At 50.4% G+C, this 24485-nt stretch overlaps 1 protein-coding gene across 7 annotated transcripts in view; it reads right to left on the reverse strand.

Moving 5' to 3' along the window:
• Positions 1-3303: 3303 nt before the first annotated feature.
• WDR59 (WD repeat domain 59) overlaps positions 3304-24485 on the reverse strand; it is a 49750-nt gene continuing 28568 nt past the window's right edge. For 4 of the 7 annotated variants that reach the window (XM_075160978.1, XM_075160976.1, XM_075160975.1 and 1 more), the window contains 10 exons: positions 23115-23184; positions 22671-22824; positions 12592-12725; positions 11095-11176; positions 9825-9937; positions 8588-8735; positions 8423-8495; positions 6783-6909; positions 6198-6340; positions 3304-5055 (listed from right to left, as the gene is read on the reverse strand). In XM_075160978.1, coding sequence (XP_075017079.1) covers positions 4820-5055; positions 6198-6340; positions 6783-6909; positions 8423-8495; positions 8588-8735; positions 9825-9937; positions 11095-11176; positions 12592-12725; positions 22671-22824; positions 23115-23184 — 1280 coding nt within the window. In that variant the 3' untranslated portion in view covers positions 3304-4819. Of the gene's footprint in view, positions 5056-6197; positions 6341-6782; positions 6910-8422; positions 8496-8587; positions 8736-9759; positions 9938-11094; positions 11177-12591; positions 12726-22670; positions 22825-23114; positions 23185-24485 lie in introns of those variants that run through there. The other 3 variants (XR_012675341.1, XR_012675340.1, XM_075160979.1) reach the window with 3 other exon arrangements.

Raw genomic sequence — 24485 nt, forward strand, 5'->3', positions numbered from 1 at the left:
AAGGTGGGGACGGAGGCGGATCCGGGCGAGCTGGGGCCAGTGCATCCACATCCCAAACTGGGTGGGCACCCTAGCCCCAAAGCATGCCCGGGGCAGGCGTGATGGCCACCACCCCATCGTGGGGTGCTGGAGGGAGGCAGAGGGGACCCCCGGCTATGACCCCACCGGCTGTGCCGCCCCGGCCGGTCCTGCCAGCGGCGTGGGTCCGGGACATCCTTCGAGACCCAGCCCTGCCACGGCGTCCTGTGGCCGCGGCGGTGCTGGGAGCAGTGGCCCCCAGTGCTTCCCAGTCTGTCCTGGCCTCTCCCCGCAGCCGCAGGGGCTGGCGAAACCGGGGAAAGGCATTTTCTTCCCTTCCTTTCCCACCCACGCCCCGACCGGCGCTCACGGGCAAGGAGGGCGAGGGAGGGCAGGCCAGGCGCCGCGGTGATGGCCCAAGGAACCAGGGGGATGCAGGGTGTTCCTTGGGCACCGCGTGCTGCAAAGGGCCACGCTGGGGGCTCGCTCGTGGTCCCAGCTCAGGGCAGGGACGGCCCCTGGGTTCCCCGGCACGGCACAGGGTGCAAAGCTGCTGGGTGCACTGGTGGGTCTCTGCTCACTGTCCCCTCCCGAGCAGACGGGGGGGTTGCTGTCCCCAGCTCTGCTGCAGCCCGGCTCGGGGACATCGGCGAGCCTGTTGTGAGCTGACCCCCCCCGTCTGCTCTTGTTACAGGGTGCTGACGGATCCTGGGGTCCATGGTGGGGCTCTGTCCCCCACGCGAGGGACAGGAGTGTCCCCAGAGTGGACGAGCTGACCCCCAGCTTTGCGGTGAGGATGGGGGAGCAGAGGGACCCGTCGCTCCCAGGAGCAGGGATGCACCGAGCACTGGTGGCAGTGGGAGAGGGATGGTGCTGGGACCGAGCTGTACGGCAGACACCACCGTAACAGCACCAAATCGGCTGCAGAGGGCTTTGCCGATGGCCACCCGTCCCCGCCAGCGTCCCCGTCCCGTGCTGGCCCCCAGAGCGAGCAGCATCAGGGAGCAGAGCCTGGCCGAAACGAGAGCAGCCAAATGGTTTTGGCTCATCAGTTCCTGAACTGGTTTACCCACCAGACAGACGGACAGACGCTGGGGCCGGCGCGAGGGAGACAGCAGGAATGCGCCGCTGGGCTTTGGGCAGGATCAGGCCCTGCAGCGCTGGCACAGGCTGACGCTGGGTTAATGGGGCTGTGGCCACAGGGGGGGCGGGGGGGACCGACGCAGACACCGCGAGGAGCAGCATCCACAGGGAAAGGTTTGCCTTGGCACCTTCCCCGATATCATCGTTCCTTGTTTCTCTGCCAAACTCTGATCGTCAGGGATTAAACTTCCTTCTCCGTGTACGGAGAGCCTCCGCGGGGACGGGGAAGGCACCCCACGCTCGTTACAGCCCTGCCAGCTCTGCGGAGCCCAGAAAGGGTTTAAAAAGCTGCCCTGGCCTCGAGGGCAAAGCGTGGGCTGTTGTGGAGGCTTTCTCTTCCAGCCATCCTTGGGAAAGCCGGGGCGGATGCACGGCTAAGCCCTGCGGATGCGCTCGGCAGGCAGCTGAAGCAAGTCTTGCCAAAACAGCTACTCGGGGTCGGCCCGAGGAGGATGCGCTCGGCATCCTCCTCTGCAATGGCCAGCAGCCACAGGCAGGGAAGGGTGCAAGAGCAGGCGGGAGGTGTGGCAGCATCTCCGCAGAGCGCTGCCGGCTGGGGAGGCACAGGCAGGGCTCTCCGGCCGGCAGCAGCATCGGCAGTGGCCTGGGATGGAGCTTCCCTCCCTGGAAGTGCCCGGTTGCTCCCAGAGCCCTGGCAAACCCGTGGCACCGGTGATGCCCCGAGGGAAGTGGTTTCATGCCCTTCCCACGCGGCGTGCGAAGAGCTCGCTCCTGCCTCGCGCCGAGCGGCCGGTTTATTTTGATGCCCCCTTGTTCCTGCACCAGCAGAAACCATGAATGGGTCACACCCCTCCCCAGCACGCAAGACTGACCGTGGTCTACGGCATTGTCCTTCGGCTGGATACTCCATTTGATTCGCCTGGTTTGACCACAGCGGCGTCCCCAGAGCTGGTTCGGCGTGCGCTGGCACGCTCTGTGCCGAGACCCGCTTCCCGAGCAGTGCTCCTCTCCCCCTCCTGCTCCCTTCTCTAAAGCCTCAAATTCAGAGTGAGGTTTTGGCCAGATATGGGAACTTTTTGCACTTTACCAAGTTATTCCAACAGAGCAGGTGGGTAAGGAGAAGCAGTCGGGGGGCAGAGCAGATGAAGGTCACCAGTGCAGCAGCACACCCCCTTCCTGATCATTTATTCCAGACAGGGGCTGCCGAGCACAGCGAAGGCAATGCATTTCTCTCCTCGCCGGGCTCCAGGCAGATGAGAATAAGCCATTCCTGTTTCCTTGCAATAGTCACTTCTGCATTGAGCAAGACCGCTCCCAAAGCAACCAGCACACACGCTGCAGGGTGTGAGACAAATGCCCGCAGCGTCCGGGAAGAAATTCCACCTACCTGTGCAGGGTTGCACAAACAGCCACAGCAAGTGCTTTTCCGCCTTCTCTGAAGCGCCAGCCGCCCTCCACCTCGGAGGTATTCAGATACTATGGAGATAGACAGTAATGAACTGTAATGACACACATAAATACCACAATCTGTCGGTCCGTCACCTTTAAATAACAAGTCTCCTTTCCCTTCCAACCTACACGCGCACTCAAGCATGGAAATGAAAATACTTCCGAGCTGAATGGCTGTCACGTAGGAAGGCGGGAGGGCGGGAGGCCTCTTCCCGCGGCTCCCAGCTGAGAGCACCCTCGCCCTAGGGCCAGCGCAGCACCCGCCGCGGCGCCGGGCAGGACCCGAGCGCGCCCGCCTGCTTGCTGGGGGCGCAGACGCTGCCTTGGGCTTCCCCGAACTGCAGGACGTGGGGTTTGGTTCGCCGGCAGCTCAGACATCGCCCAGCTTCGTTTTCGCAAGAGGTGCATCACGATCCGCAGGCAGTTGCCAGGCCGGCGTGGCATCGCAGTGCCACGCGCCGTCACATCGTCGCTGCACGAAGGCAACCGCTGCGAGAGCCAGGGTTGGGGGTCCCAGCAGCAGCCGGTGAGTCCCCCAGCTGCTGCAGGTCTCTGCTGCCACCGGGCACAGGTATCTGGAGTGGGACCCCTGCTTTGGGGTGCAGGGAGAGGGCCGTGGGGTGCCCGGCCACGGAGCGCAATGCTGACCGCCATGCTGGGAGGGAGAGCTGCTGGAGGCTCCCCACAGAGGGAGAACTAGCACAGTGACACCAAGTTCTATCAGAACAGCACTTAAAAAAATAATTTTAATGTTTTAATGTTTAAGATACACCATCTGTTTATTCCACAGCAGGATCCCACACAGCCCGAGTTAGCACAAAGGTTGGGACACGGCACGCGGCCCTGCTCGGCAGGCAAACGCGGGAGGAAGGGATCAGCGCCGGCGCGGGGTGGGGGGTAACTCCAGCGGGCTCATCCCTGACCGCACATTTGCCCAAAACCAAAGCTCAGGCTGAAGCCTGCTCAGGAGAGGCACGGGCTGCGTGCTCAGGGCGTGCACACAACCAGGCAGGCGGTGGCACAGCAGCGTCCCCAGGATGGGAGCGCCCAGCGGGCACAGTCCCGAACAGACGGATCGATCCAGTACATTCTCCAATTGAAGCTCCACAGGGAGAAAAGGCACAAACCTTTTGCCTCCGTGAATCCCAGCACCCTTCCGAAACCCCTTTTCCCCTAGAAATTGCTGCCTCCCCGGTTCAGGAGCCTCGTCACTCAAGCACACCCGCAGCAAATCTCAAATTACTCCTTGACTCCCCCCGTAGAGCCTGGAGAAAACGGCCAAAAGGAGTTGCACGGAGTAAGTGTCCTCCTTGTGTTTTCTCAGTAAGGAAGCAAAGGCTTTCTGAAATGCCCGCAGATGCCACCATCCATGCAAACACCGTGTGGATCCCAACCTCAAAAGGCAGATGCCTTTCCCAGTCACCAGGACGTGTCACTGACAAGGCAGGGACAGGCAAGTTAAAGTGCATTATATCACCCAGTCAGAGCAGGAGACGAAGACACCTTAAGAGTAGTGGTACTAAAACTGCTGGAAGAAAGCAACTAATCCTAGTGACCCTGGGCGCACGGCTGGGCTTTTCACACCAGCCGCAGATACTGACCAGTGAGTAGGAAGCTATTTAGGAAGTAATCCTGAAAAATGTAGTTTCATTCTCTTGCTTTATGGGGTAACCTAAACCATGTAAACAGCCGTTCAAAATAAGGACCCTGTTGCTTCCAAAAGTAACTCTGAGCACAGTCCCATGGACCATTTGCTCTTCGAGCACAGTTTACAGTTCGGCTTTAGAGCTCACTGTTATTTGCGAATTATTTCTGCCTTAACTGTGCAAAGACAACTATTTTGCTCACTTTGAGCCCCTGTAAAGAGGCACCTGGAAAGACACTACGTAGCTGGAGTGAGTTCGGCGCTGCCAGGCGAGCCCTTTCCAAAGGAGTTTTTAACACCTCCTCATGCCAACGAAGACTAGCCAATATTCACACACCCTTCTGCAGGAGAGAGGAATTTTTCTGGTCTGGCATCCATTGCCAGCAATGGACACAGGGAGTTTGGTCAAATCAGTCTGAAAGCAACCTGGGAAGTGTAGGAATACTGGAAGCACTTGTAAACGTCACTGCAGCGCAGCGCCAGGACGTCCTGCTTCAGCTCCCTGGGGCATCTCCTCCAGACGCTGTGGAGCAGAGCTGATTCAACATGGCTTGGGAATGAAATATTAAATCCAGTTCGCGGGCGCCCCGCTGTCACCACGGCTCAGAAGGTGCTCTCGAGCAGGCAGTGGCATCCACAGCCCGTGGGACACACCTCCTGGGTGCGAAACCACTCCATCATATGGCTGGTGTGGCCTCCGTGTCCGCAGGTCAGGCAGAAATTAGAGGAGCCTCGCACTGCCACGTGACAGATAGCGCACTGGAAGGTGAAGCCCTTGCAGATGGCACACTGGGTGCCGCGCACCTCGCTGCGGCAGTGGCTGCAGTACACGCCGAACTCTGGCCAGAGGAAAGAAACGGAGAGCAAGACAATTAGTGCTGGCAGAATTGTGGACAAAGAAGTCCTGAATACAGCCCTGCTGTTCGACAGATGAGTCCCCCAAACCCACTGCCCAAGAGATGTGCCTCAAATCTTCTTCAGGGTGGGAGAATGGTATCTTAGAGAGGTCTTGGTTTGGTCTCCATACGGGAGCAAAGACATGGGCAATCGGCGTGCCGGGGCACAGACTGGCCCACCGATTCCCCTGACGGCTAAACTGCTGTTGGCTGGGAATGTGTGTCAGATTTCTAGCTCGGGACACGCTGACACACGCTGCAGAGATGAAGGCTTCCTGCTGGTCTCGTCTGCCTCACATCACTACGAAGAGTAACTACGAGCAAACGAGAAGAAGCCTTTGTTTCTCATCACGGAGAGAGCACAGAGCGCACTCGATGCGTGCTGTTATCAGTGTCGTGACTATTAGCCATGGAGGGGCAACGGCAGTAGTTGAAGTCACCAATTTTTACTCCAGTTACTCCCCAGGAGTCGTCCCTGGTGACAAGGTGAGACTGTAATAAGAGCTAAGCAAGCAACCGCTGCTTCTCTGGCATCTCTCACCCGCTTCTCCCCTCCCAGGTTAAGTGCATCTTTTCCCAGAGGCCTAGAAAGGAGATAGAAGCTGTCCTTAAGCGGCAGTTCTGGGCAGCTACACTGCTGAAAATATTTTGGGAGAAACGTTCTATTTGCCTATTTCTTGGCTAGCTCACCCACAGTTAGAGATCTTGCAATTTTACGCATGTACTATATATAAGGACACTTCAGCCCAGAATCAGAGATTAGGACAGTGCATGTCTGGGCTCTTATTCAGAGGGAATAAAGAACAGCCATCAGCATAAAGAGCTGAACATTGCTCGCGTAGCAGTATGTGCATTTCCAGCTTTGCTGGAGAGCTGTTACAACCTACAAAGCCCTTGAACCTTGAATCTGCAAGCCTCATCTCCACCCAGAGCTGTGAAGAAGCTAAAACCATTTGCTGGCAGAGCTAACCTCTGGGCAGATCGACGGACACTTTTCATCCCACCTGCTGACTGCATGTTCCTAAGCCCCTGAGGCAGAGCCGTGACTTTCCAGGCATGCGGAGCCGACCGAAGCAGGCACTCACCAATTCCTTTGTGGGGATCAGGAGGACAAGAGACAAACTTCAGAACCTCAGCCCGCTTCTCTCGCAGGCCCCAGCGATAAAGGATTTCTCCATAGCACTTCTTAAAGTCATCAAATTGCTGAGTGTTGGCAGGATCCAGGAGCCTAGAGGAACAAACAGCACTGTCATCCGCCTGATTGACTCTCTGAGACTCTAGTTATAATCCTCTTCCCAGCGATGGCTATGCAACCAGCTCACATCGCTAGAAGAGCGGCAGATTACTTCCCACGTGTTGCTGAAACACTGCTGAACACTAACTGGTCTGGCCTTCACTTGTTCTATGCTCAAGGGTGTGACAAATGCGTTGACCACCCTCTGGGGCCCCCACCACGGCCACTTATAGATGTACCCTATGCAATCCCAGCAGGGTTGATCTGCAGTATGAAGCTTCTCCAAATGACTATCTGAATGAAAAGACCTAGGAGTAGGCGTGCTACTTCCCTTCTAGTTTTCATAGCGTCAACAGAGACCTGGCTATAGACTTCCAGCTGACTTGGGCACAGAGTGACGCATCCCTGAATGCCCCCGAGGCACGCTATAACCTACCTTTTGTTTTTCTCATGCTGGTCTTTCTCACGCTCCCGATGATCAGGATACATTAGGTTTCCGTAGCGGAAGTCATCCGGAGAAGACTCGCACCAGGGAGTGGAGGCCTGCTCCGTGTCTTTGTTTGCTGCAAGCATCAAAAGGTTGTGAGCATACCTCAGAAAGCACAGCACTCACGAGCACAACCTCGTCAAAACCGGGGTGGGGAAGGAGGCATGGAAGACCACACATTCACACACCCCGGTTTTCTCTCCAAGACGTGGTCGTATCACCTTATGCATTCCTACAAGCACTGCCCTGCCTCAGAAAACTCTACTTGCCAGTGATCCTACTGCACTTCTGGTGACAGGATGAGAATGGGGATCATCAGGCAGAGAAATCTAACATGGAAGAATCCCTTTTGCCGTCCACTTTAGACAAAAAGTATCCAGGGAATCAATCCAATGGAGTTTGCTTGGGAATGCTATCCCTGGCAGGCCTGGGCTCCTCTTTCCTAAACAGGGAGGACTCTCATCACCGGGGCTGCTGTTACGTAAAGGGACCTCTGTATGTAAGGTATTGCCCTGGGGGCAGGGAGAAGACTGCTAATAACCGCTACAAGACAACATCAGCTCCATTAACCCCCATTCTCCACTCTTCCCCATGTCACAGATGCCTTGATACCGCACTGAAAAGTTACAGCTTTGGTGCTAACAGGGCCGATGCTGCCCCAAGGCTGTGTATATCACTAGGAATCAGCCAACAGCTTCAACTCTGACACTGGAGCCCTTAACAGTGACTTGTCCTTGACACCTTCACAGCTCAGCAGAAAATGTCCTTAGGCCCGCAGGTATTCATGCCACCGAGAACCCAGCCTTCCCAACTGCTGCTGGTTTTCCAGTGGCAGGAGAAAGCACAACATTGCAACAGAACCCTGTGGAATTAGCTGCCTGATGACACTGCAAGGCCACTCTCAATAATCATTGAATGATCACGATGACTGGGACAGGACGGGGGGAAAGCAAATGTCACTCCTGTCTTCAAAAAGGACAAGAAGGAGGACCCAGGGAACTGCAGGCCAGTCAGCCTCACCTCAATCCCTGGGGAGATGATGGAGCAGCTAATCCTGGGAGCCATTTCCAGGCACATGAAGGACAAGGAAATTATCAGTAGTCGGCATGGATAACAGCCTCAAACTGTGCAAAGTGCTAGGGCTGTGGAAAGCTTACGGCACCGGGCAGCATCGAAGCAGTCACCCCGAGTGCTTGCTATAGCCAGCTGGAAACAAAATGGTACAAACTGGTCTCTCTCTTTACTTTTCTCCAACTGGAAAAGGCAGCAGTGGGAGCTGGGTTAACACTGCGATCCAGGGGCCTAGCTCGGAGTGTGTAGGGCGTTTGTAACAGTTTCTCCCAGTTGGACAGCACGCGAAGAATTCAGAAGGGCAGGACGGCCAGAGCATCGACACGGTTACTGCAAGCCCTGCTCACTTCCAGCCACGGAGTCACACCACGTTGGCCAAATCCCAGAAAGATGCTCTGGGAGAGCACATCTGCAATCACAGCCAGTACTAACTCCCTTCTTTCCCCACCACAGGAGCCATCTAAAATCTAGGCCAGAAAGGAGACAGATTCCTCTATTTACTGCCCAGGTCTCGGTACCTATGTTCCAGCCTCCGGTGCCAAGTCCAGGATCTGACATGCTGGAGCAGGAGCCAGAAGAAGTAAAGCTTGGCTGTTGAGGGGGAAAGGAGAGGAAATCATGTCATCTACACGAGAGATGTTCAGAGATATCCAAGACAAACGGGAAAGAAATGGCGGTCATACATATCGGCTGTGGGAGGCCAGGTTGGAGGCACGCTGAGGAAAGGGGCCGTAGGAGTTTGGGCACCCCTGTAGCCTGGATTGGGCTTCAAACACGCTGCACAGCATGGCCAGGGTCTGCACATCGTGGAGCTGCGAGTAATGAGCCAGCCTGGGAAATGAAAAAGACAGACAGTATGAGACTGGGCAGAAAGTTCAGCGGCAAAAGCATCGAGACTCCAGGGCAACTAATTTCGAGCCTGTTGCATAAATCGATTTCGGTCACATTACTGCCCACAGGAGGCATGTGTGCTCTGCAGGACCGGGTTGTCTTTTCCATCACACCTTTGAGGAGCCAAGTCCTCCTTCTGAAGACACTCGTGGCCTAACAGGCAGGAGAAAGATGGGAGCTCTGGGAATCCAGCAGTACTCGTGGCCTGATTATCCTAAGTTTGCGCAGCTTCAGGAACAATGTCCACAGAACTGATTTTAACTGGATGTAAAGCTGGAGCCATTAGACTCGCCCCCAGCCACAATGCCTTTTTGACAAAACCCTCTATATGCAAGCATCCTGCATCTAGATCTCAAAGCAAAACGCCACCACAGGTTTTCTGGATGGCTATGAAGTTCCTGGATTGCTCTGAAGACTGAGAGCGACGAAGAACAACCTGTGCTCCCCTCCCACTGCTGCCAGACAGCAGGAAAGAGCTAGGTCAAGCATGCAAAGCACACCACACAAATCCTGTGCCTCCAAATAGGGTACATCAACAGATAATATCAATTGCTAGTTATGTCCCCTCCTGAACAGACCCACTAGCATGAGGACATTTGCAACTAACACTTGGCTTTGAGACCAGCTGGAATGATTTCCCAGTAATGCTATATGGCAACAGTGAATTTGAAGGTGAACAAATCAGCTGCACCAACACACTCATTTAGGAGGTGGGGAGCAGAAAACCAAAATCTCCAGGTCAGGCATTGTGGGCATGCTGGAATGCAGAGCTCCAACTGCACCTGGCCTATTGCTCAATGTCAGCCAAAGACGACCTGGGTGCTACATGGGAGGCCAAATGCTGCCTCCTGCATGTCACAAACACACTTGCAGCTTCCCTTCTTGATGCATCTCAGGCTTGAGAGAGGAAAAAAATACAAGCTGAAGCACTGTTCCAAGACTGAAATGATACCATACAACGTACATAGTTATGGAGGGCTCTGCTTCAGCAGCCATTCCCCAAACCCTCCCCGGCATTCTGACACCTACAAGGACTCCAGTAATTGACGTCCAAATGGATGTTGTGCCCAAGGTATCTCCAAATCTGGGTCAGACTTCGGTCCAAGACAGAGATCAGTGGCTACCATAGCCAGTGACCAAACCTGGCAGACAGGAAGGAAAAGCACCAAAGCTGCAATTAGAAATAACCACATTCCCAGGGCATAGGTGTGCACAAATTCACTCACAGACAGATAATAATGGAGGTTGCTGCTTTTTTTCCCTTTTTCCTGGCAGCAGGGAACAGTTTCAGCCTGTGTGTCACAAATAATATATAGAGTAACACAAAACCAAAGCTTTCCCTGTCCCACTTGCTTTGAGTTTGGGTTAAACTTTGAAGAAGAATAGTCTATAGTCTAACAGACCTGTCAGTAGTCCCACAGCTGCTCACTGTGAAAGCCAGAGAGGTTACTCCACCCAAGCTCTGGTCCAACGTGAGCAAACCAGACAGCAAGATGAAGCACAGACAAAGGGGAACTAGACGTACCTTCTCTCTCCTGGTCTAGCAGAACCCACCAAGAAGCAAGACAACAGCTTGAGTTTGCTTCTGCTTAGATCAGGTAAGCCTATGCACGTGCCCTGCCCAGGTCTAGGAAGAGCCAAACACTCAGGAGAGGTGCACAGGCTCCTCTCTGGCAGTGCCAGCCCGCTCCCATCTCTTTCAGGCACTCCTGAGTCCTGTCAAATGTTCTCCCTGTCGCGATGGACTAATCACACGGAAAAGGATGGGCCAAAATAGCCATTTTTCTCCTATTGCTAGCTGAAGGTAAGCGGCCAGGCCTGTTCTGGGGCTGGTTCCCTGGGCTCAGACTTTCTTGGGGAGAAGCTAGCTGCAGTCAGCACCCAGTGCCAGCGCAGACAAATACCAAACAACGGGAACGATTACATAAGTAAGACAAAATCACCGATCAAAATGCTGACAGCAGCTAGGAACTGTGTGCACAGTTACTCCATTTGCTGACTCAAAAATAGGCTACATTCCTCGCTTTGCCTGCAGGAATTCCCTGAAAAATGTGCTTCACTCAGTTTGGCAAAGGGCATAACACAATCTGCTTGCACCCCTGGGAAGGAATCTGTTGTCGCCAAGAGTCAATGAGGTAGAGACCACCTCTGTGGCTGTTCCACAGGCCTCAGTTCACCAACCAGAGACTCCCTGGAACAACTCCTGAACCCAGGTGGCTGTTGGGGTATCAAGGTGACAGCACAAGCTATTTGAGGGTAGCACAGCATGCTGAGGAAGAAGTCTGATTCAACATAATACCTGTACAAGATCCCTCCGTCCCACAGCCAAGGCTGAGGCAGCGTTCTTCTGGCAAGTCTCCTGAATATTATTCACATTCAGTCTAAAAAGAAAGGAGATAGTTCAGCTCTGCTTGGCACATTACCTATAAAGGTGGGGAGGGATGGGGGGAAAGTGGTACTAGCAGCAGCAAGTAGCCCAGAACTTCCAGATCAATATGCGCCTGTGAGTGTGACCAGGATCCCATCCCCTCCTCCCCTGTTATTCAGGGATCACTGCCATCCTTCTGGCAATTCCCACTATTCATCTTCCCTAACACACTGCACATCAAGTCCAGCTCCAAACTAGCTGGGATTGATCCTAAGATGCACTGCTTCCAAGGAGATATCGGACCAAACTTGTGCCGGGATACCACCAAGCCAAGATTCATGCTTGTCCCTAGAACCTGGTGCCATCAGTTACATGGTCCTGTTCCCATTCAGCCTGTTGGTCTGCTCTGACTGACCCAAAGGGAGACGGCGGTACGCTGTGGAGAAGCAGGCTGGTCTTCAGCCTGTTCCCCAGTAGGATAACGCACCCACCGGGGAGTCTCCGAGAGGCTGGCGAGATGGGCTGAGGAAACCCACGCGGGCTTTCCTGCTTATCGTCAGAAATCTTCCTGAGACGCTTGACACACTGCTTAAGATCTTACAACAAATGGCAAAGGGTCAGGCTGTTTACACATGAGATATCCAGAGAAGAAAGGTCTAACAGGTCTTTTTAAAGAACATTCTTCTTAATAATATAGAAAAGAGAGAAGGAAGATTTCTTCTCTCTTTTTTCCTCCCTCTCCTTTAAGAAGCGAAGCCTGCTTCTTCCCTGAATGTCCACAGAAGGACCAGATAGTATTACCAAAGCTAAGGAAGCAAAGATTCAGGAACAGAGATTTTGTAACTATCTGAATTAGACAGTTTGGAAAAAGAAGCTCCTTGTTTAAAAAAAAAAAAAACAAACAACACAACCCAAACCAAAACAAACAGAACTTCTCCATCCTTTCCATTAAAGCAGAAGAACTTGCTGTACAGACTTGTACAACCAAGTCTCCAAGTGAATGGAGCACTCCAAACACTTCTGAAATTAAAAAGCCTCATGAGCTAATAACAGTTTTATAGTATGAGAATGTGCATTTATTGGGATTTTCAAGCTTGTGCATTTAAGTGTGGAGTTTAACATGAGATTTGAAAAAGAATTTGTACTGATAACTTCTCTTTAGCTGACGAAAATCTGAACCTGCAGTGATGATGCTGGAGCACCGGTTCAAACTCTGTGTACAATACCCCATCACAGATTTCTTCCATCACACTTTTCAGATTTATGGGAGACAAGTCCCCTCTCACAGGCAGAGAAGGATACCATAAAAAAGCAGCAAGGCAAGAACAGAGGAAGAAGGTAAGGAAACACTCAAAGATCAGTGCTGACTGATTTCAGGATTAAAGCACAGCTGCTTTCATTTGGGAAAGGATGCCAGCCTGTACTCACATGTAGAGCTCTCCTAGCAGCTTGTGGACAGGCAGCAAGCAGGAAATATCTTGGATAATAACTTTCCCAGCGGCTTTGATGGGTCGGTTGTTGGCATCTGTCCCTTCTCGTTTGCTTTTCCACCTCCTTGATTTCTGCAGAACAAATGGCAACGTGTTACTGGGGAGGAGGACAGCAGGCTTCTTGGGCCAGGGAACAAAGCACTAGGGTCAGGAATAATGCAAGCAGCACCCAAACCTGCCTTTCAGAAGGCTCTGTGTTACCCTGGAAAACATCCATGACATGCCCAGGAGAACAAGCATCTCCATCTGTAGGAAGTGAAAAGCAGGTCAAGGCAGCGAGCTCAAGGTCAAACTCACTCAAAAAGTATTTTGTGAGTTCCCGTGTGAAAGCCAATAAAAGAACAAATCAGCATCGGGATGCCAATCAAACCTGGGCAGGTTTGGCAGGAGGACGGTTCAATTATCATTCCCGTTAGAGCCCTGGTCTGGGAACCCTCTGCACACAGACCACCGCTGACTTCAGCCAACATCAGCACAGAGACATGTGGGAGGCAGCTTCTGCTTGCCCTTAGCTTCAGAGCAAGCTGACAGCTCCGGACTGTCTCTTTTGGTCTCCTCTTTCAGTGTTTGAGTACAGCCCTGTTTAGCGCCAGGACAGGGCTCCCACCTCCTGCTTTATCAACAGCTTCAAACAAACAACCGGCAGATGATAAAGCAGGGCCCAAGTTTTCCTAGCAAGGATCCTTAGCTACCATGCTCACAGCTACTTACAGCTGGCTCAGGACATAAGGTGGGGGGAGAAGAAAGGAGAGGAATCAACACAAGGGAACAAAAACAAGAAGCCAAGATTCCCAAATACTCCCCGTAACAGACACAGAGGCCATCTTAACGCCAAGCTGCATAAAGCCACCTTGGCTGTATGAAACGCCGTAGAGTATTTGGCTGGTATCCTGGCCTCTTCCAGCTCCTCGCTCTAGGAGGGCGAGGAGGAGGGGATGAGAGGATGTGCAGCAGCACGACAAGCAGAAGGCACTGGAGCTCTACCGAGGGAAGCGCTGGCTGCTACGCAGGGCTCCTAAGTGCAGCGAAGGACGCTTTGCAATGCTGCTCCCCTGTGGCGTGTTCGCTCACTGACACACGGAGCCCACGCTCCCACGCAGAAGGGTCTCCTGGTGGTACTGTTATGGAGGGTGAACTCAGGCCCTTGTGGTGGGGCTTCCTACACCCCTACCTGAAGCAGAACAGCCCCTTTGAAGGGGCCAGGGCTCCGCTAGGCAGGCAGGGCTCACACAGGCAACACATCGGTGCTCCTAAAGAGCAGGCTGGGCTACAGGCAGGGCAAGTCCTTGGCCTGCCAGCAGGGTCACCTCTACTGTGGATGTCAGGCCAGCTCTGGGAGGGCTGGGTGCCAAACTGCCTTTGACCATGATCACGCAGCCCTGTGAGAACGTGGGCAGGCTTATCACAGACACAAAATGAAAAAAAACTAATAACCTTAAAAAAAAAAAACTAATAACCTTAAGAAATTAATTCCTCCTTCACTGCCTGCCTGGCCCAAGTTTAGGCTGTGCTGAGGAGGTCTTGCCGTGCTGAGCATACTGCTAGCACACGCCACAAGAATCAAAAAGAATGTGCTCCTGAAGCCGCTCTGGACACTGGGTGACCAAGGCTCAACGGCTCAAGCACAGGCTTGACAGTAAGTGAAGAAGGCGTTTCAGACTTTAAGGAGGTGAAGGTGGATTTTTCCAGGGATGCCCACGTGACAGAGCATCACCAGTTCCCCTGGTCTTCCACCGCTCCCCAGAGTAAAGAGGAGCAGGGAGTGCATGCTGCCCAACATTCAGAGGTGCCAAACGCGGGTGGGAACAGGGCTGTCAGCATTCAGTGCTATGGAAAAGCTGGCTGACTAGGGCACGATTCTGTTCTCTGCCACGTCCCCTCAAGTCCTAATTCATCCAAGCAGAATTTGTCTGCGGTATTTATCTGCTACGTCACTCTGAAGCTCAGAAGAGCTGTGCAGTGGAAGGTGGCTAGAACGTGGTCAGGTGGGAGACCAAACTCTCTTCAGCCCATCAGCTCCTAACCAAGGCACTGTCTGGATCAGCTCTGGCTTTCTTGCCATCAGGCAGACTATACCTCTTTTGGTAACATCTAAAAATGTAGCTACCCTTCCCGTGCTGAAGGATGTGGGCTGTATTACAAGGGTCCCAAATAACAGTGGCACCTATACCTCAATTCCTTGTCAGGGCAGCTAAATGCTGTCTCCTAGGTGCAGCAAGGAGCTGCTGATGCTGCCAAAAACAATACTTGAGCCAAGCTTGGGAGCCTCAGCACAACAACATGCCATCAGGGCAAGAGCTCAGGCACTGTCCTGGAAGGGCTACCAGGCTTCTCAACAAAAGCTGTTATTTGTGCTTTGTCTGAGCAGGTATTTGAACCCAGGCTTGCAGACGCAGAACCTATTCTGCAGGTCTATCACCAAGGGCTTCTAGAGCTTGGCAGGTAATTTCGAGAGCAACTTGCCACCTCCTGACCACCTGTAAGCCAGCTGCTCGCAGGACTCGCAGCCGATGGAGAGTTCCCTACGACCGAGGCAGGTTCTCTGCCCCGTCATCGGGAATAGATTCAACCTGCTCCGGCCCTCTGCAGGAGCCGACTGAAGAAGCCTCCCAACAGGCATTTCAAAGACTAGAAACATGGACAACACATATCACTTTCCACAAGTAATTCAGTCACTTTTTTTTGGAGGAGAATGACAACAAATGAGGATGAGAATGGAAAAGAGATCCCATGAATGGTTTCCACTGCTTGCTGTTAGCATATCACCAGACAAATGAAGACACTAAATGTATCGGAACCCCCTGAAAACTTGGACTCACAACAAAATCGTCCTGTTCTCTTCCTCTTAGCACTGCCTACTCACTGGCAAAATGGGAAACCCTAATTCTTGTGCGTAATACTGGTGCAGCTCCTGGAGTAGAGTCAGTCGATGGCCATATGCCCTGCCAGTACTACACTTCCATGACCACTACTTCCTGACTCTCGAGCTGTGACAGAAGAAAATCATAAAGCCACATGCAGAGTCACCATTAAAAAAGTCTGGGTTTTTTTGCAGTTCAGGTTTGCCTCAGCTACAGCAACAAAGTGTTAGAAAAAACTACGATCAGAAGTATGGGAACCATCATGGATGAGGTAAAGCTCATCACCACTGACAGCAGAAGCTCTATTTTGAATCAAGTAATTGCTGGCATTAATTACAGGAGTAGCTCTCCTCCAGCCAGTATTTGAGCACTTTTAACAGGGATTACCAGAGGCAAGGAGAGCTCTAGCTTGGGTCTGTCTGGCCAAGGTCCACCACAAGGTTCCTCTCCCCCTTCTGCTTCACCTCTTCTCCCAGGAGAAGCTCCCACTACGGTGTTATTGAAAGGTGTCATTGAGGCTCAGGGGCATTAGGGTAGAACAGAAAATAAGTCTCTTCCTAGGGGCTGGAGCACAGGTCACGAGCGGGAGCAGGGAACATAATGGTTGGAGCTGAAGCAGAAATCAACATGCGTGCACCAAGCTAACTATTGACAGCTGAAGGTCAAAGACAGGTCTTCTGCACTGCCCCCGACATTTCTAGCTCTTTCTGCAGCCTAGAATTCATGCCAAGGAGAACTGCATCTACCCAGTTGCTCCTGAGAGTTTAAGGAGAGGAAGAAAAGAAAGAAAATATCTACAGTGACAGTAAATTAAGACTCATCAGTTCCTCAGAGCACCAGAAGGAAAGAAACCAGAGCATTTATGACAATCATGGGGTTGGAGGTGACAGCGGGGAACAGCACTGAACAAATGACTAAAAAAGCCAGCCTGCACCTGCACTACCATACCCAAGGCTGTAATTTGCTGCAATCTGAGGTGATAACGATGGCAGTAAATGGGTTACATGTAGAAACAGATAGCCCAAGAATAAGCCACCAACTGCTTCGTAGCAACCACCATCATCACTGCATACTCAGCAGAAGTAGTTACAAAACACTGCATGCCTGCTTGGAAAGGATGCTGAACAGTTGGGTGTGTGTGTCTTTGGATCCTGCTGAGGCAGGCAGCGCTGTAAGTAGCGTCGTGAAATGTAAAGTGCCTGTTTCGCATAAGCATATGCAAAATTTCACGGTTCCTGGTATAAACTGGTGTTAGTAGGGCAAAGGAAAAGGTTGCAGACAGAAGGGAACACACTTGATGCCAAAGATTAAGCTGCAAGAAGGCATTTAGAAAATAAAGAGTTAAACCTGCTCAAAGTCAGGTTCAAGCTGCTTCTAATATTATTTTTTTTAAATAAAATTTTAAAATTGCTGCCTCCCTGCAGAAAGTTATGCTCCTTTATTCTGAACAACTGCCTACAGATTAACTCCCCCATGCAGGTCATGCAGAACTGCCTGCATTTTCTCTTCAAAATAATCAACATTTACTATTTCCAGCATCTCCCACACTACCACGCACCTTCCACAAAGGGGCTAAAAAATCTGAGGCACTTTTGAATCAAGTGCCCCACAACAGGAATATTTCTTTATAGCTTCCATCAATTAATAGCTGGCACCTGCCCTGAAGCACAGGCATTTCTGAAGTGGAGGCTAGTCATTACCTAGAAAGAAGGAGGAACTATTTCTTCTTCTAGACTTGCTAAGCTCTTGCTTCCCTGAGCACCTTGAGCAACGCTGAGCTCTTCTTCAAGAAGGAAGGCACCTGGTCTGCACAAATAATCCACACCTTTCTTCGTGCATGCCTGCGTCTTTGCCTTGGGCACTAGTGCCCACTTTAGAGAACGTGACTAGCCTCTTCCAAAGGTTATCCACAATCAATCCTTCAAGGCTTGGACTAATCCACGTATCATTATTAAGCACACATTACACAAAATTATAACTTTATCACATCACTACTTGCTCTTCCTTCCAAGCCTGTGGTAAGGGAATTAAACTGTGGCCCTTTGTGCACCACAATTTACCACACCACAAGCTGGCAAGTTCCTTGCTTGGTTTTCTTTCTTTCAGTCTGTTCCTGGTCCAAGACAGAACTTCATTTCTTGTCTTCACTGCTCACATTTCTTTATTAGCTCTTTGCAAAAAGCCTTCATGGAGTCAAGTGAATTACTTCTGGTTTCTTTCACCTACTATTTGCTAGTATAGTCTTAGAGCTGTTGTAATTAGGAAGGCTTGATCCTATTATACCAAGTTAAATTAGGTGTTACAGGATTCTATTTTATTCCCCGCTGCCTTATGAAGAGAGAGCATGAAGGACAGCAGCTGTGAAAAAACAGTTGTTCACACAGACATTAAGAAAAACGGACCTAAAGAGATCATCTTTAAATTGAAATGGAGTTTTCTAAGCTTTGCCTATGCTTGGCAGATGAGTGATGAGATAGTAATTGCCCAAATTTACAGCACAGCTTGAGCAATGCTGATATCATCAAGATGTTCACATGAATGATGTTCAAGCTTGAGGGACACGTGGACCTGACTAATGGAAAACGACTGTCAAAGCAGTCTCGGAAGGGCAGGTGCTGGGAAGAGGGAGTACCTGCCAGGGTGGCTGGAAGTACAACACTTGAACTGAATGCAGGGTGGTGCGATTCCAAGGGCTGGAAGAAGATCACAAATTAAGGAGAAATTCTATTTATTGCTCCAGGAAATAAGACTTCATGGTGCATTGCACTGAGAATAGGCAGCTCATTTTAATGAGATGACAGATCGTTGTCAGCCACTCAACCAGTTTGTTTCTTCCACAGCTCTTAAGTGATCCTCCCTCCCCAGCAAGGCTTCATCTTTTTCAGGAATGAGGTGCTCTAATGTCAGTCTCATCAGTTGGTTGATGATGTATAATAATCATTCAGCAACTCTGCAGTGCACTGTTTCTTAGAGGTTGATCTTTTCTTACACTTCAAACTACCCCTTGGCATCCTTTCCTGACTGCTAGGCCAGGTAAAATAGGCATGTTGTAGGTCTATATTTGTACCCTGCAAACTAGTGTCTGCCCACTTACACGTGCATTCACTCTTACTGAAGTCCTAGGCCCTGTGTGGAGTGCAAGTCCCCCACCTCTGTGCAGGTTACTCAAAGGCAGGCAGGTGGCATTTTATTCTTGGGCCCTTGGGCAGAAGACAGGGTTATATCAAGGACAGTATTAGCACAGCGCACAGTACCGGGAAGTCGTTAATTGCTTGTATGGACCAACGTCGCCGGGCAGAGCGAGGAGACATCTGTATGTGAAAACGTTATACCCAGGAAAAGGGAAGAAAGACACCAAGAAAATTAAAGACAAAGGTAAATAAACTGAAACGAAAAGTGCCCTGAACCAGCAGAGTAAAAGATATTGTTCTCAGTAGTTCCGTTACACAACGAACAGTTGCAAACCACGACCCCCCCTTTCATCCACACACAATTGTACTATGTAACATCACCTACGGCCCTGGCTAAGCAAGGGCTGCTGTGTCTGTGCCCCACACCAGCCTCTGTGGAAGACTTCGGCAACCACAAATCTGAATAAAGTCTTCCACGTGAAGTTGTATTACTGCAAGAAGCACTGAACTGCTTCATGTGACCTTGTTTGTACCATGAATTGATAGCAGAGCAGAGGACAACGCCCTGGTGCCCCACATGCCAGGCTCCTACTCTAACCAGTTTTACTCCTCTTGGCTGAAGAGGAAGGCAGCTAAGTGCAAACTGCATTATTTTTAACACAGCTGTCCAGCACCGTGGCACAGAAATCTGCAGGAAGCTAAATAAACACTCCTGCTTACTCAGATATCCCTTTAACATCCAGCATCCTCCAGGACTTCATTCACTGGAACCTGCTGTAACTGTTCACTTTAATTTTAAGCAATAAAAGCCACATGTCAGGATATTAGAAGGGATGCGGAGACCCTGCTACTTGGTCAGACCATGTGGAAATTGTCATTATGGGTTGAGGAACTCATTCAGGTTGAGTGAACAATCAAATTCACTGATTGACTATGCAGAATAGCTCCAAAGTAGGCTTTCATTACAAACTTGCAGACATTTCATTAAGTACTCAATGTGGTATTATAGCAACAATAAATGGAATCTCTCAAAGACATTACTGTGCACTCACATGAAAAAAAATTTTCTGTTATAGTTCTGCAAGAGTCATCACAATAAAAAGGGTTATTTGTGTCGTGTGCGATGTATTTTACATTTATTTCCAGCTGATGATAGGCAGTGAGGACCATCAGCCATGCCTTCAGCCTCTACCTTCCCTTGCACCTCAGTGCTGGGAGAACCCCGCAGTCAGGGAGCCGACGGGTGAGCCTGGCTGCAGGGCCCCACAGAAAGAGAGAGGAGAAGACTGCAGCCTTGTGCTACAGGTTCCTCCACCAGGCCTCACAACAGAAGGAGAAAAGGGTTAGCTGAAGGAAATTCGGTAGAGTGGAGAAGCAGCAGAACTAAGGCTCAGCCCCCCGACAAAGTCCTGCTCTCCTGTAGGCAGCCACTGCTGCCAGCCGACGCTCCCACGTGCGGTGAGTCTGAGAGGTCTGCAACCAGGTGGGCAGCAGGCAAAGCCTGAGGGATGTCCTGAGAAGCAGCACTTTCCAAGCCCTGCCAAATTCCCCGACGGGAAGCATGAGGACACCGCCGTCAGCACCCCTATGTACAGCCGTCCCTCAGGCAAGGCTGAGCTGTCCCCAGGTCCCCACTGGCACGACCCTCTAACTAGGGGGAGAAAAACACAGCCATGGCACCTTCTTTAAGAGACATCCAGGTTTGAAACACTGGTAGCATTGCCACAGTATAGATACAGCTTCTCCTGCTCACTATTCTTTAGAGGGGTTTTTTTAAGGAGTGAAAAGGAGGGAGGAAGAAAGGAGGAGTGTGCATGTGTGAATAAAAAGTGAGAAAGATATATATATATGTGTGTGTGTCTGTGTGTATATATATATACACACACGCACATTTAAATGAGCACAGAAAGGCTCAGTGCCAGATTTAGTTTCATTTTGGTTTACCAAGGAGATCTCTGTTGGGTTCAGCAGCTCCCCTGCTTTTACGGGTACATGACATATTTTCTGTCTAGCAACGGGCAAATTCCATTTGTTTGCTAATGGTCGCGATGCCAGTAGTTGCTACATGGGATTTAAATACCTGGTTATTGCTGACAAATTCAGTTTTGGGGCTGAAGTTATATACCATGAGAGTTTAACACACAAAATTTCAATTTTTATTTAATGCAAATATAAAATCCAAGCTCCAGAGCAAGGAGCTAACTAGACTCAGAGTCTGGGCTTTTTAAAATCCTCACAATGAAAGATGTAAAAATATGCAGCATTGATTGAAGAGGCCATGACATCAACTCCTGAAGAATCAGAACACCTTTGCTGAAGGGAGATACAGGTTTTTTGTGGGTTTTTTTGTTGTTGTTGTTTCTGGGTTTTTTTTGTTTGGGTTTTTTTCTGTGTTTCTTTTTTTGTTTTGTTTTTTATTTAAACTATTTCACCTACAAGAGCATTTGAGCTAGCTCCCTTACAGTTCTTCCAACCCAGCACATGAGGAGATGGCTTGGCTTGGGGAAGGGGAACACAGGAATTTTCTCTGGCTTTCAGCAGACATGGCCACACCCATGCTTTGTTCTCTCAACGTTTTTTTTTCCCCTGACAAAAATCTTGTCCCCATCAATACAAGGGCTGGGGAGACAGGTCACATGAAATTGCACCAAGCTGCTTCCACATGTTATTTTTAGCCTTGTCTGTCATCTTAGAGAGCTGCGTGTCAGAGACAAGCACGCTGCAGAGGACAGAGGTAGCTCTTTAAATAAACTCTCCTGCAAAGACTAGAACAGGCTGTAATTCTTGTACCAGGCAGCACCATTTTCTCTTCTCATCAAAAAGAAGTTTGTATGGGGGAAAAAAACCAGAACGGGGACTCTGAGAGTCTTCTGGGGTCCGTATGGAGGCAAAGCTTGCAACGGGGAGAGAGGCTCGCCCCACGGCTGGTAGGTGTAATGACTACCTCACATCACGTAAGCAGGACACAGTCCCAGAGGGGTCAGCTGTCAGGTCCAGCACTACTGGAAAAATCAAGACCTCTTTCAGTGCCTAGGAAGGATGAGCGCTCAAGGCTCTGACTTTCCCTCTGCTCCCGGGACAGGAGTTCCCAAGCTCCACTGCAGCAGAGTGCAGACAGCTCTTGGCTTTCCTTGGGGTAGGTGGAAGCTCTCCATTGCTGCAGCAGATGGGTGCCCTCGGGACGGACAGTGGGCAAACTACTCAAACCCCCTGAATTCTCAGGCTCTTGGTGGAAGCTTACCCTATTTTTTGCAAGCTACTTCACCGCCTGCTGAAGCACAGAGAGTTTGTTTCTGAGCAAGCTGCATGGCCTATTACTCCCACAGCATCTGCTCTGGGCACACCGGGCCCTCAGCTGCTTCAGAACTACCCTACAGGCACCCTACAACTACCAATGGGTCTTCCTCACCCACCGCATCCCGGAAGGAAACAATCCTGCTCTCCCGCAAAGCCTTGCTTGTGAACAGCAACGACAGCAGGACCTACACCTAAGCCAGAACTATGTGGATTGGAAGATCTTTGAAGAATCATGTAGGAATGATTTTTGTTTAAAACAGTCCAAAGGGGCACATATCCCTGAAAGAGACATCTGTAATAGAAATAACCCAAATATAACCCATAATCCAGGAGAGGTTGCCAGTAAGCTGCAGAGAGCCACAACCCTTTGCAGTTACATACATTAGGGAGCGCAGAGAAAAGCAGAGTTGCCTATATGTACTTATCTGGAGACTACAACTTCTTAAGCGTGAGATTTTAACCCTATGTAATGCAAAAGGAGACAGGAAACTGTGATGGTCAGAGTAGAGAGATATCAAAATAAGCAGATCAAATGCTAGAGAGGATCAGTAAAGAAGTTGCTAATAGACGATAAATTCATGTGACATTTTTACAGAGCTGCCTGTAAAAGGATGCCTTCTTGAGAGGAATATGAAGCTTCTGTTACCAGCAATGCTCACAGCTATATGAAAGGAATACAGGTCATAAAAGCTGAACTGTTAGGAAAGGCTTTTTGGTCTGGTACTTACCCTCTCTTTGTAGTAGAAGGAGCTAATGGAGACCTGCTCCTTCTCGCTGCGTGTCGGACTCCCACTGTACAAACGCAGATTGCCTGGAGTTTCTGTGCGGATCTTCATTGGAGTAATGAGGCCACTATGGTACGCTGATAAAGCTGACAGGGACCTAGAAACAAGAGAATACACTTTCAGGAGCTTTCACCCACCGAACTGCCCTGGAGGCTCACACTGACATCTCCACTAACCCAAGCTGCTAGCAGTGTTTCAGGTGTGTTGAAGGAAGGGGTCTCTGCTGAGGGCCACTGACATAAGGGACCAGCCTCTCTGTGTCGAAGGCACAGCTAATACCAGAGGTCAGTACCTTCTGAGGGTCAGTAGCTCCAGTGTAGGATCTGACATTCTCCTGCTTTCCTGCCCATGACAGCAGCACACTCAAATGTGACGCGGGGTACTCACCTGGGTGTGGGCTCCGTCGGGGACACCGCACGGTGCATGGTCATGGGTCTTGTGAAATACACCAGGTACCCTGAAGAGACAGGACATGGCATAAAGGTCACGCAACGAGGAGTAGATTAGCCCAAAGAGGGGTGGTTTACACAGGGGAAACCTGGTCATTTAAGGTATCAGAGTCAAGGGGCTGGGTGCCTATCCACCACCCTGAGCGCTCTTAAACTACAGGTAGACAACCACATTTTCTCAAACCGAATCAACTCCTTGCAAACCCATTAAAGGGCATGTTTCGTTCAGATGATTGTCTTAAAAGCACCATCTCAAGTGGCTTACAGATGTTAGAGAAAATACAGTAGAAGAAAATGAGCAAATACATACTCGTGTTTTAACTTTTCACCAGAATTTGTCAAGCACCGATACTCCAGATGCGAGTGAAGTGATGTTTGGCTATGCAGAGAAACCACTGCAGCTTGTACGACTCTCCTCTTCAAAAGGATAACCCGAGCCATCTGAAGCCAACACCAAAGCACTCACAAGCCCTACCCCATTTTTTAGCATCTCGAGTGCCTTCAGCCACCCACTCTTGCAAGAATTTCCGGACTTAGCAGGTTTCACTAAGCCTATTCAATGCAATACTACTCTGTTTTACTTTTGCTGGGAATTCGGTGAGGCCTGTATGAAAAGCAGCTTTCAAAACATGCTTGAACTGGGATGCAGTCAGGTCTGGAGGAGGCATGCTTGCATCTGAAACAGCTCAGTGAAACTTAACAACTTTTACTCAGACCTTAACCTGTTTTTTAAGGATGATCTTTGCACTGTACAGACTCTCCTGGAAACCTGGACATGATTGTAACCTATCTCCCATTTAGGAGAAGTTTCCCAATGACCTTGGGAAAGCTATTTTGGACAACAGAAAGGGTGCAGAATGAGAAAAGAGTGATTAGTAACAAGAATATGGCTTCAGCAAGGGGTAAGTTCAATCCTAAATCACAGTAATTTTGTGAACACTGAGAGCCAGGATGTGTCCAGCCAGGATGTGTTTGATGCTGGTAGGAGAGAAGTAGGCAAGGAAAACAGCTATTCCCAGTCTTCTGTAAAAGGTCTGTCAATGCCTCTGGCATACCACAAGTCAAAGGCCATCTCTTTAACTAGTCCTGGATTTCCAAATCCTAAAATCCCACACGCAACACCAACTGCAAACAGTTGCTAACTAGTCTCCTTATCTATAAAATTATCACAACATCGCTACTTTAATACTATTTCTTACTCATTGCATGGCAGTGACCAAAGCCTTGTCTTGTTCAGAGGCAAGTGTTCCCCAAGATACTAAAAGGACCATTCCCCTGGTAGCTGTTGTAACGTATCAGCGATGGGGCT

Source organism: Calonectris borealis, chromosome 12, assembly GCF_964195595.1.
Source record: "Calonectris borealis chromosome 12, bCalBor7.hap1.2, whole genome shotgun sequence".
Lineage (NCBI taxonomy): Eukaryota > Metazoa > Chordata > Aves > Procellariiformes > Procellariidae > Calonectris > Calonectris borealis.